The sequence below is a fragment of the Phlebotomus papatasi genome, chromosome 1 (genome assembly GCF_024763615.1).
Source record: "Phlebotomus papatasi isolate M1 chromosome 1, Ppap_2.1, whole genome shotgun sequence".
NCBI lineage: Eukaryota > Metazoa > Arthropoda > Insecta > Diptera > Psychodidae > Phlebotomus > Phlebotomus papatasi.
This window is the reverse complement of record NC_077222.1, coordinates 95033278-95046077: the sequence shown is the minus strand read 5'-3', so window position 1 is coordinate 95046077 and position 12800 is coordinate 95033278. Positions and strand designations below refer to the sequence as shown.

The window sequence follows — 12800 nt, the reverse complement described above, 5'->3', positions numbered from 1 at the left end:
GTGCATGAAGAAAATGCAACGCGGAGCCAGTAAAAAAAAGCCCGGAGCAGCTGACATACCTGGCTGGGAGGTACAATCGTTGAGTGAAAATGAAAGTACCCGGCGTCTCCATCCGGTGCTGACACAGTGAAACTGATGGAGGTTGAAAATTGGGTCACTTTTTTCTCAAGTCTTGTCGATGTAATTCGACGCTCTTAATATTCAAGACCACCTTTCCTCTTATGCAACATTTCACCATGCGCCCAGACATTCCGCGTGGCAATTCCACCAAGAGCATGCAAGGCTAATTTCCTTGGGATATCGGGCAAGCAAATGCATCTTCAAAGCTGAATTTGATGTCCTTGTATCGAAAGCTTTTCCCACGGTTTCTACTTCTAAAAGCACCAAAGAGCATCTGCAGGAGATGCTGTCCATAAATAAATAAAATAAAATAAATTAATAACACTTTTGTGCGCTGCCGTGTCAACTTTGGCCAGGTGAGCGATTGTTGCTCGAGAAGGTGTTCAACACGAAGATCTCTTGCACCAATGACGTCGTCAGGCATTTTTTTTCTCTTCTTAACTTCGTGAACCTCATCCAGCAAGCCCAAAATGTGTGTGAGAGTGAACGCCTGGTGGTGGCAAGCTCTTCGGCTTGAAGACCATGGAGGAGTGCAAGAGTGAGTTTTGGTATAAATTGACGGATCTCCGATGGATTCGACACAGTCGTTTAGTTCTTCTGCTATCAGAAACACTAAGAGTCATCCAATCAAAAATGGCATTCAAGGTGTGTTGAAGTTCTCAACCCTTTAAGAAAAATATCCTGCCAAGAGTCTCTCGCCAGTGGATTAGAGAGACTCCCTTACTAGTGCTACAACTAACCCCCTGCACCTTTCTTGTAGTTCTTGACCTTCTGCGCTCTCGTCGCCGTGGCCCGTGCTGGACTCCTTCCTGCTCAACCCGTTGCCTACAGCCACGCCCCAGTGGCCACCTATGCTTCCCATGCCCCAGTAGCCACCTATGCTGCCCACGCAGCTCCCGCCGTCGTAGCCCATGCCGCTCCCTTGGCCTATGCTGCTCCTGCTAAGACCCTCGTAGCTGCCCCAGCTGTTGCCAAGGTTGCCGTTGCTGACGAATACGACCCCAACCCCCAATACACCTTCGCCTACGACATCCAGGATGGTCTTACTGGTGATTCCAAGAGCCAGCACGAAACCCGCAGCGGAGATGTTGTCCAGGGCTCCTACTCCCTTGTCGATCCTGATGGCACCAAACGTACTGGTAAGTTAACCACCCTACCCCTCCCAACCTATCCCTCTACTAATAACTCCTCAATCAATTTCCAGTCGAATACACCGCTGATCCCCACAATGGTTTCAACGCTGTTGTCCACCGTGAGCCTCTGGCCGTGAAAGTTGCCGCTCCCGCTGTTGCCAAGGTTGCCGCCCCTGTGGCCTATGCTGCCCCAGTTGCCAAGGTAGCCTATGCTGCCCCCGTTGCCAAAGTAGCCTATGCTGCCCACGCTGCCCCTCTGGCTGTTGCCCACGCTGCCCCAGCCTACGCCACCTACCACCACTAAATACCATCTTAAGCCGTGAGAGTACCAGCAACTGTTTCGGCCGTATCGCAAAATCCAGCCATTTGCCACGAGAGAGAGAACAGAGAGAGATTGCCACAATCCCAAATTTCCCTTCCTCTTCTTTCTTCTTCCGAGCATCTAGTTGAATTTTGTTTAAATTAATTTATTTTTCCTGTATTTTTGTCTGTCTGAATGCTTCTTTGAACTATTTTTTTTTGTGAAACTGTCTGTATGTGCTTCGTGTGTTGTGACTATCCTTACTGTTCTTTGACTCCTCTTTTTGTATTTTGATAAATTGTCAGGATGAATAAAGAAAATTCTCAATTGTGAAAAGATATTTTGGTGTTTCTCATTTAGAATTTTTCTCACTTTTACTTATGATTGGAGTATCAGGAATTGTATTGTAATCCAGGAAGAACTTCAACGTTACCACAAAAAAACTATTAAATCAGTCTGAATTTTCTAATGGACCATTAATAAGATAAAATAAGATACATGAAGTGAGAATTGACATCAAAAATAGTTTTCTACTATTCTTTCTGCTTTTTGGCCTTCAAAAAGAAATTATTAAAAAAAATAATTTTTGAAAAGGGACAGATAATCCTAACCGGCTTATGTATGTGAGATTCTTAACGTGAGCTAACTCGGAATGCATGCAAATTCGATTTAGAGCTGAAGTTGGGGGACACCATTCAGTTATCTTGATCAAATTCGTGAAATTATACAAATTTTGAATTTAAATCAAAATATCAAGGATTTGGATAGATTGGCAGAAAAGTGATAGATGGGTGAAATGTAGACCAGAATCTCTTCTATAATTTTGCAGTAGAACTTGATCTCATCGATTACTCAAAAGCCGAGGGTAAGTGTGCCAAATTCCGACCAGCTTGCAATTCCGGCCACCTATTTTGTTCCTCGAATTTCAATGAATTTTTAATTTTAACTTACTCTAAAGATTTTACAATGCAAAAGAATATCGAAAAATGTAGCTTTGACAAACCAGATGATATGAAAAAGACATTAGAAGAATTCCCGAAGTGCAAGGAACTATGAGAATGAAGTTGGGCGAAATAGGGAACCAAAGCTATGTCTACATTTTTATTCATTTTAAAATTTATTAAGAATGATTTTAGAGTAAATAAATACGATAAACAGTCTACAAGGTTCCAAGCAACACTCCTTAAGAAGAAGGAATAAAAAAATCAATTTGCATTAAAAATGTTACATTTCAATTTGTTCATTTGTTACATGCAACTATGCCGAAATTTGGCACACTTACCATAATTTCACCCCTTTCAGGATTTTCAGCATTCAGGATTTTGGCTTTCGGGAATTTGGCTTTCGGGATTTTGGCCTTTTCGGGATTTTGGAGTTCGAGATTTTGGCTGCCTTCGGTTTATATACATATGATTAAAAACATTAAAAAAACATAACTCTAAGACTTATTTTTATTTTTTCGTGTTCTTTTATGGCTGCATTGTATTCGGCCCATGACTATCCAATAATTCATTTGTTTCTAAATTAAAAAAAAAAACTTGATTGACTGCGGTTAATTAAAGAATTCGTGGCTCGAATTTTCAACTAGCATTCGAGCAAGTTTTTTGACAAATTTTTAGTGTGCACGGGGTACTTCCTTTTTAATCAACTTTGTCATATGACTTTTTTGCGAAATTTGTCATATTGGTTGGTTTTAGATGCCTATGATATGCACTATTTAATGCATATATCATTATATTATTTTTTTTAATGTGGTTAATGCATATGTCTTTGGTCTGCACAAAAAAGCATGGTCTTTTTCAATGATTTCTGGATTGATGGGAATTTTGATATTGACTGCATGAATCATTTTTAGAGTTTACAGAGCATATTGTAACTCAAGATGACTAACTAACAAAAATTTATTTTGAACAACGTGTTCCTAGTATTTTATTATTTTGGAATGAAATTCCCCTGTATTTAAATCTTTCTTAACAAAGAACTTTTCATGAAGTTCAAAATTTTCCATTTCAACTCATCAGTTTTAATTGGCTTGGAAAGATGAGAAAGAATTGTCAGATGAAAACGATATAGATTATTAGACATATTAAAATTGACTCTAACTAATTTATAGTTATCCAAATTATTTTATAAATGCCACTTCTATTAGACCTTTCCAGCCGACCTATAAATGTTAGTCATTTTATTTCTTGATTGCAGATATCTTCGGAACCACATTATTTCTTTCAAAGAACACTTGTTTTTAGATTAATAAATTTTATTTATGTTATACTTAGATATTTTGAACAAATTATAGTTTTCTCTTGTCTACACATTATGAGCATTTTTTAAAAAAATTCTTTAAAAAATTTTTTAAAAAATTTTTTTAAAAAAACTGTTTTTTAAAAAAATTTTTTAAAAAAAATGCCTCCACACTAGACTTAATTTTTGTAAAAAATTTCTGACAGATTACTCTCAGCATTTCGCTTGGGATTATTTTTCATGAAAATTTGTCATTTGAGTGGTGGAAAAAGTGTGAAAAGTGTTTGTTGGAATTCCCTGGGATAGTTGTTAGTGAATGTTCGTGGAAAATTTTCCAAAATTGCAAAAGTGCAGTGTTTTTCTACAGAAGTTGTTCCCAGTGGAATCAATATTCCGGAGTGTGTAAACATAACCTCAAAATGTTTTTCCCTAAAAAATTTTGTGTGACTATCGCAGTTATTTATGTACAGAAATTGTTTTTCTTTGCGATAGTCTGGAAACCAAAACATGCTCATCAGAAGAACCGCAGAAATTACTCGGAAGGACAAATTTGTTACCAGGAACAATGGGTAGAGTGGAGAAGAAGGTGTGCAGCTCAAAAGATCCTAGATTCCATTGATCAGCAGCTCTTTCTGGAAAAGCTTCAGGACTTCAGGAAAACTTGTGGATACGTTTGGATGAACAGGAGTATTTGTAACCAAGAACATTGACGTAAGTACTATGAATGTGCTAAAAAAAAACTCGCTGATTTTATTGCAAAGCTATTCCTGCAAAAAATTCAGGACTACAATTGGAAGAGCATGATAGTGGATGAGGGGAAGGACTTTGAGGAATAATTAGAAAGTGCTTCACCAAAATTCCTGCAAAAATTGATCCAGTGCAACTCTACAAATTTGATTCCGGATACTGGATGACACTGATTTGATTCCGGACACTGGTGATAATTATGATAAATTTTATGAAAAATAAATTCTCATATCTTGGTTTCCAATCCGAAATCTTTTATTGGTTATCCGGTGTACATTAAAGCCTTCTCCCTCTATCCACTACTGTCCAAGCAGGAGTCCCATGGAGGAAGCAAAAGTTTGTAGCCATCTCATCCTTGTGCTTCCGGATGGGAACATTTCCATCGTGGTTGAAAAGGAGGAATGATGGGAGGTGGTTCTGGGGCTTCAAGTGATGGGCTGTGGTAATTACGGATGACTCTTGTATGTACTAGGATCTCCTCAGTGGCTCTGAATAGGTCTATTGTCTTGATTGATTTACCAGGTTCATGTTCCAAAATTCTTCAATTTCCTTCTTTCCATTCATATTTTAATTTGGTGCACGAGGTCACTGTACCATAAAAATCTTCAAGAATACACAGACATCACAACTTTTGGAAACTTCAAAAGAAAAATCAGCGAAAATGTTCCTCCACAGCTGGCTTTGATTCCACTGGGAACAACTTCTGTAGAAAAACACTGCACTTTCGCAATTTTGGAAAATTTTCCACGAACATTCACTAACAACTATCCCAGGGAATTCCAACAAACACTTTTCACACTTTTTCCACCACTCAAATGACAAATTTTCATGAAAAAATGTCTAGAGTTGCTGTGATTTTTTAAAAAATTCTTTAAAAAACTGTTTTGTAAAAAATTGTCCCAGTGTGTAGAGGCACTTTTTTAAAAGAATTTTTTTAAAGAAAAAACCTTGATTTTTTAAAAAAATGGGTCGTTTTTTTACAAAATCGCCTACACACTATACAAATTTCTGTAAAAAATCCAGATTTTTTAAAAAAAATTTCACTAGTCTGGAGGCGATTTTTTTAAAGAACTTTTTTTAATGTCATTTTTTACAGAATTTTTTGATAATGTGTAGACAGCTAGATTTCAGCAGTAAAAATATTATATAAAGTTTTTTTTTTCAATCTTAATAGCATGAAATTAGGATTATTTTAGGAATTAAGGTTGCCCTTCTTCGTCGTAATTAACTTGGTGATTGCATGTAATTGTATCTGTTATTCTTAGTAGGGGGTGTCTTTCAGGCTTCGCACACACTCCGTCTCCAAACACATTATGTTTTTTTTCCGTATTTCTTTAATAAAGCTTCCCTAAGCACTAGTTTGCAGAGGGAAAAAATAAAGAAAATTATTTATTCCCAAATGAAGCTGACCCAAAGTGTTTCAGGAAATGTGTGGCTTAATAGAAGCTCTCAATTTGTATTTCAAATTTATTTTTCAATTTATATATATAAAATGAGAAAACTAGGAAATTTTTGAAGTCAAAGTAAAACCTGAAAGCTCCCCCGGCAAAGAGCGCAATCGAATAATTTTAAACAGAGTCTGATTTTGAACTTCTAGATCTAGATTTCATCACTGTTGCAGATGCACAAAAGATAAAGATTACAAAGCATATAGACCATGTTCGTCTTCATAGTCTTCTTTTTCTCTTTACCCATCTGAAACACTAAGGAAATCACAAAGTTCAAAGCTCAAATTCTATTCAAAATTATTCCATTGAAATGTACCTTTGGTAATGGACTTATTTATTTCCTTGGGGATGCTTCTTTACCAAATGATACCCTTTGTGTTTCTCTGTTCCCTTATATATAAATCTGAGAGGGTTGAAAAAAAATTAATTTTATTCGATTGTTATGCATTTTGCTGCTCAGATTGGCAAATTAGATAGATAAGGAACATCAAAAGAGAGGCAAAAGTACATTGTAACTTTTTAGCGCCCACCGCCGTCTTAGCGTTAATGACCAACCTCAGAAGTTAAAACGATGGAAAACTCCATCACAGATTGTATATGCCAATCATCCATATTATGTATAATTTTATACAATCTTTATATACAAATTTACAACGAATCATGTCAAGAAAAAGATTTAAAAACAGCATCTGGTTTAAACTGTGTAGGGTATGTGTGCCAAATTTCAGCATAGTTTCATGCAAGCGCCAATGTCTCAAGTTTGATATTTAATATTTTTAATATAGGGTCGAAGGAACACCTCTTCGACAGGGAATCCCTATTGACACTTTAGTCAAAATGTTGAAATTTATTTAATGCATCCAGTAAAATCGAAGTAATATAACGTTTTTTCATTAATCTGCGCTCTTTGATAAGGATAAGTGTTCGAATTTTGTATTCCAAATGGTACAGAGTACGGTGTCAATAAGTCCTGACACGAGTTCTTAAAGTGTCAATAGGTGTTCCTTTCAACCTAAATTGATTTTTTATTCCTTCTTCTTAAGGAGGACAGTTTGTCGTCTCCATTTTCTCTTAAATAATTCTCAATACATTTTAAAATGAATAAAAATGTAGACATAGCTTTGGTGGCTTATTTCGGCCAACTTCGTTATCATATCGTTGCCCATCGGGAATTTTTCCAATGACTTTTTCACATCTTCTCGTTAATCGATGCTACATTTTTAGTTATTTTATTGCATTGTATAATCTCTAGAGTATGCAAAAACTAAACTTTCACGAAAATTAGAGGAATAAAAAGGTGACCGGAATTGTAAGCTGGCCGAAATTTGCTACGCTTACCCTATTTCACTAAAAAGTTGAGGAATTTTTTTACGGGTTAAGTAAACGAGAATTGCTCTTCTTGTAGCTTGAACTTATACTTTTAACAGATTTGTTCAGAAAAACTAGTCTTTAAAATTCTTCACACGATATTCCTAATTATTTCAAACTATTTTTAATAATTTCTAAATTCGGAAGTCAATTATATATTTCTATATGGTTTCCTAAAACTTTTAAGGTACACTCTCAACAATGTTTATTGAATCGTAATGATTTATTCAATTATGCAATCTTATCAGCGACACGCACCTGTGAAGAGACCGGGCAAAATCAGCTAAGACGCCACGATGTAGGCACATTAGAGGTGTTAATAAAGTAATTTAAAATAATCGATCATCTTCAACTTCAGTGAAAATTCTTATAATATCAGTATGACTCAATTATATACAATTTTCCTTTTTGCAGCTTCAATCCTCCAATTAATTCATCATATTGTGAACTGATTGATCAGATAGACAGCAATTAAATTGCACTGTAGACGCATATATCGTAATTAAATTGTCCACCACTGGTAATTTCATCGTCTTTGGCTTTTTCCTCAATGAAACGCTTCTTTTTTCTTCTTGGTCTTTTATTGCCACTATGCCTTCATGATACACTTCACTACTTTACATACTTTTTGTATTTCCTCGTCTCTCCATCTGTATAATTTTTCCTATGGACAATTTTACAGTGTTTGGCACATGAGTTAGGAGTTGAATTATAAGATAGGGGTGTTTAGGGGGTGTAATCTAATATCCTGCTGGGCCGCGTAATTGCGATTTTACCAGATCTTGGGAGCCAGCCACGGATCATGGAGCAGGGGCTTCGCCACAATTGGCACTGGATAGGGCTTAGGATAGGGGACAGGGACATGCTTAACAATAGGGACAGGAAGATGTTTTACAACAGGATACGGCACAGGGACAGCTACTGGAACCTGTAAGTAATCATAGGAAGGTATTTCATTTGAAAGTTTCTGGTGGGATATATTTTTTTGAAGGGTTAGGCATACCTTAACTGGGACGGGAATATGCCTGTCAACAGGAACTGGAACTGGGAAACCGATTTTCTTCGTGATCACTGTGTTTGTGTGTGCTCCGATGATTGGACCATGGGGAAGCCATCCATGATAGGGAGCTGGGTAAGGTCCAGGATACAGCCCATGGTCAAAGTGTCCGAAATCAGCAGCATATCCATCGTATCCATAGCCAAAGTCCAATATTCCACGTTTCCCCTTACGGGATTCAGCTGGTTTTTCTTCAGCCACTGCCACAAGAGCCACTAGAGACAAGACAACAAAGCACTTCCGAGGACATTGCGTTGTGATAGAAGAGAAAAAAAGAGGCATCATGTTAGTGTCACTTAATGAATATCTTCCTCTTCACAATTTTTCGACATTTGCGCTTAATTACCAAACACTTCATGGTCTTTCCGTCCGTTAAACTCAACACAAGGGCCACAGCACAACTCTCAGTATTGCTATACCATCCGAGGGAAGACGCAGACTATGTGTCTAGAAATGTCGCGGTAATGATTGCAATTGATTATGCTGCTTTTTGTCTTTTATATATACCTCCATGGGAAGACATCCCCACCGATTTGCAGCATTAGTGCAGTGCTAGAGAGACACTTTTTATGCTCAGCTGCACTGCAGGCCCATCGATGGTCTGCACGAGAGCTTTTTTCGCAGAGGGGGGCAGAATTAGAAGGTGACTGCAACAGCACACGACATCGATCAGGAGATTTTCCAACAAGATGTTGAGGGAGAGGAGTCGTATTAATTGAGATTTTTCACACACTTCCAAATAGAAGATGTAACGCATATTTTGAATTTCTCACCAGGCCAGTGAATACCACGTCATCTTCCTGTTTTTCGAGTTTCAATATACAAATTCTATTGCTTGTCCAATACTTTCTTCACTGCATAGTGGCATTCTAATATTATGCAAATTACTTTAGTGAACTGCAGAGTGCAAGCGCAAAATGAAATTCGGATTTGGGCTTAAGACCGAAGGTTTAGCCAATTTCCCTAATGTCTGAAAATCCTAAATAACAAACAATTTTTATTGTTTTTTCAAAATCTGGATTTAACTAGAATTTCGGTTCGACGAAATGTAGCAGGAAATATACGGAAACACTGAACTTTTCTTGATTTTCACAATTTTATTCTCTACGACGTTTCGAGGATGGATGTCTTCTTCATCAGGTATCGAATATGGCAGGGAAAATCACGTACAGGTGGGAGTTGTTACACTGCACTTGGACTTGGATCACAATTTAATCCGCAATGTTCACCATTCGACTGACTGACACAGAATCCTGTTCTGTGTCAGACGTCGTAGAGAATAAAATTGTGAAAATCAAGAAAGGTTCAGTGTTTTCGTCTATTTCCTGTCTGGATTTAACCTTAAATGTACAATCATAAGCTCCAATTTTCCTAAAAAAAATCTTGCCTGATAAAATAAATAGAAAAGTTCTCCCATATGGCTAAACCTTAGGCCGGAAACCTGTATAGCGACAAGAGCCTTAGAATTATCTGGAATCATTCCTGATAAGGTATTAAGAAAGTTCGATGCCAAAGGTGAAATATAAGCACCAGAGAAAAATTAGTGCAATATGATCCTTTCAAGAGCATTATTGTAGTTAATGCATTTTAACAAAGTCAGTAGTTCTTTAAAAGGATAAATTAATTTGGAGTTTTTCAGGTGACTGAAAAAGGTGGCTAACTCAATACAGTCGCATTTTATCGTGATAATATATGCAGGTAAGTTTCTAATGAAACGATTGATACTTTTGAAAAGAAAAAAAAAACAATCCTTCGATCAATGGAAAGTTAATTCCAAAATATGCAAATGAACAAAACCGTGACCAAAAAGCTGACCAGCCTATAATTCCAAAAATTAACTTTCAGACTTCATAAGGCTTAAAATAAGAAATTATTAAATAAAAAAAACAAAGTCAATCAATAAAAATGAAAAAAATAAATCGAGCCAATTTAACCCATTCCTTACCATGGTATTATACATCATACGCAAATTGAGTGATTTTAGATGATTTATTCCTGGGCAACTGATACTCGAATTGCTGTCGGGAATGGATTTTTAATAACTTTAGCTCTTCAATTACTTGGGAAAAATAGTCCGACAGAGATGAAAATACATTTTGTTATTGTTTTCTTGCTTCGCGGAAGGTCATGCAAAATTTTTGCGCAAAAGGGCGGACGGAAATGCGACATCCCGTCGAATTTATTAAAATTGGCTTCTTTTCTCTTTCCTGATTTGAATTCTGGTTGCCAATTTGTTTTTTTGGATAGTTACTCTATCTAAAGCAATAGAGTTTGTAATGAATTAATGTGCAGAATTTAAATTCAGTGACCGTTAAGACGTGTGTTTGAGGGCGAATCCACGCGCCCCCATAATAGATAAAAAAAATTTTCTTTTCAAAAAATTCATCTATTAATCTTTAAGAAACTAATTCCAAAATATGAACATTCTATCTGTATAGTGTTTCTGGTACATTGACTGAATGGGTTAAAATGCAAAAAATGCATATTAAGACGATGGAAAATCTCTGTTCACTTTATTTATTATTATAATTTATTAGAGTATTGAGGTGGTCCCAGACCAGGTCCAGGCACTGCGACTGGTCAGTATATTGCACCCATCCTCTTTATTTGTTAGAGCTTTAGGGGCTTGACAGACCTGAGGATTAGCTGAGAGACGGCTTAGTGTAATTATATTCAAAATAATGGAAATCACATTTCTATTATTTTCCACTAAGCCCTCTCTCGGCGTAAGTCGTAAGTGTATCAAGGGCCTTATTTTGGTGTCTTTAATAAAAGGGGCAGAATAAAACTCCAGGTTTAGACCATTTGATAATAGAAGTAGGGTAAACAGTGTCGCCCAGAAATATCCTGCGCTAGATATTGTTCTTTTCGTCTTCTAGACAATATCGTTAAATCTCTTCTGTGGTAATGCCCATTGTTTTTAAGTGGGAGCTAAGAGCACAGTGTCCCTTAAGCAGGTTAACTAGAGCGTTCTTAGCTCTGGAGTCTGGATACAGGATTAGCTTAGCACGCCAAAAACCAAGCCGTTTAGCCCAGTGTATCTCGCGCTTCCAGAATAGCTGCAAATAGGAATTGGACTAATGATTGTCCAAAGCGGTCTTCAGACTAGAGGTTTAGCCCAGTTCCCATAGGTCTTAGAATCCTAAATAGCGTACAATTTAATTGCATTTTGAAAGCCTAATAGGTTATCTATCTTTAATAATCCAATTCTAAGTTAAATTTTCCCAAAAAAACAAGATTGATAAGAAATTAGAGCAGTTAAGCCATTTGGCTGAGCCTTAGGTGTAAAGCCCGTATAAGCGTCTTGATGTGCTTTTTCACGCAGGATTCAGCTTTTTGGTATGATGTCGAGATTTCCCATTAAACCACTTAGTTCACTCTTTTCAGGTGGAGGAGGCCTCAGAGAAACCTCCAGAGATTGTGTTACCTATAGGGCTTTGTTTGGGCACGAAGTTGTACAACCCATGGTATAGCTCATGATCGGGGACTGCTTACGAAAAATCGCTTATTTGCAGCTAATCCTGGCAGGTCTTAGGGTAGAATCAAGGGCAGAATCTTATGCAAATTCTCGATTACCGTATTACCTTATCTCATACTCGGTGGCACTAGGTGAAAATTATATAAGAAAATTGAAGAAATAAAACGAAATTGCGCTAAACGGTAATAAAAAAACTGTACCAATTATTTCTCTTACAGTTTTTTTTGCTCACCGTTTATCGAATTTTCGTTTTATTTCTTCAATTTTTTATGTTATTTTCACCTAGTGCCACCGAGTATGAGATAAGGTAATACGTTAATGGAAAATTTGCGTAAGAATTGCAATGAAAATGCGTAAATTAACGAAATACGGTGAGGCTACGGCGAGCATTTTATTGTCAATGTGATTCTGCCCTTACACGAGTCCTGCCTGGGCCATCTACCGATCCCTCCGCCCCCCCCCCCCCGGTAGCGTGGGCAAAGCCCAGGATCACTGGTTGTATGTTTAACTTAATTAATTTATTGGCTTTCGGTCAAGTGAAAAATTTCGATTTAAAACATGAACAACAAATAAAAAAATCGTGAAAATATTTAAAAATGGAAAATACGATTTTTGCAAATTAGTTTTACTTTTAATATGAAAATTATTATTTTACTGATAAATTTTTTTCAATTGAAGGCTTAAAAATTAAGACATATTTATTCATAAACATTCTATTCTAGATGTTGGTCATATTCACATCTATTTTTTGCTAGAGAACTTTTAAGAACTTTTGGCAGTTAATGAAGAGAAGCGAATTAAATTTTTCGCACATATATAATTAAAACAACCATATGCTATGCATGAATATTTAAATGATTATCTTGAGAAACAGATGTTTAGAATAAATTTACTGGTTTTCGGCTTC

General features: G+C 36.6%; 2 protein-coding genes across 3 annotated transcripts; one reads left to right on the top strand and one right to left on the bottom strand.

Annotated features, from left to right (window-relative positions):
- The first annotated feature begins 582 nt into the window (after positions 1–582).
- LOC129809817 (larval cuticle protein A3A-like) lies at positions 583–1892 on the top strand. The gene is made up of 3 exons (XM_055859931.1): positions 583–765; positions 881–1259; positions 1325–1892. The coding sequence occupies exons 1-3, from the start codon at positions 643–645 to the stop codon at positions 1555–1557; spliced, it is 735 nt and encodes a 244-aa protein (XP_055715906.1). The 5' UTR covers positions 583–642; the 3' UTR covers positions 1558–1892.
- Positions 1893–7941: 6049 nt separating this feature from the next.
- LOC129809819 (tetra-peptide repeat homeobox protein 1-like) lies at positions 7942–8942 on the bottom strand. 2 transcript variants are annotated; one of them, XM_055859934.1, is made up of 3 exons: positions 8762–8942; positions 8362–8652; positions 7942–8286 (listed from the first exon to the last, which is right to left on the bottom strand). In XM_055859934.1, the coding sequence occupies exons 1-3, from the start codon at positions 8771–8773 to the stop codon at positions 8131–8133; spliced, it is 459 nt and encodes a 152-aa protein (XP_055715909.1). In that variant the 5' UTR covers positions 8774–8942; the 3' UTR covers positions 7942–8130. The 2 variants fall into 2 exon arrangements, with proteins under 2 accessions (XP_055715909.1, XP_055715908.1); XM_055859933.1 differs by lacking the exon at positions 8762–8942 and having other exon boundaries at positions 8362–8744.
- Positions 8943–12800: the final 3858 nt, after the last annotated feature.

What these genes read in the sequence shown, in the direction of transcription:
- LOC129809819 (XM_055859933.1), bottom strand. Translation starts at nt 8,700, where the DNA reads ATGATGCCTCTTTTTTTCTCTTCTATCACAACGCAATGTCCTCGGAAG. An exon ending in ATATTCCCGTCCCAGTTAAG is followed by an intron (nt 8,287 to 8,361) that starts GTATGCCTAACC and finishes GATTACTTACAG; the next exon opens with GTTCCAGTAGCTGTCCCTGT.
- LOC129809817 (XM_055859931.1), top strand. Translation starts at nt 643, where the DNA reads ATGGAGGAGTGCAAGAGTGAGTTTTGGTATAAATTGACGGATCTCCGA. An exon ending in AATCAAAAATGGCATTCAAG is followed by an intron (nt 766 to 880) that starts GTGTGTTGAAGT and finishes CCTTTCTTGTAG; the next exon opens with TTCTTGACCTTCTGCGCTCT. An exon ending in TGATGGCACCAAACGTACTG is followed by an intron (nt 1,260 to 1,324) that starts GTAAGTTAACCA and finishes ATCAATTTCCAG; the next exon opens with TCGAATACACCGCTGATCCC.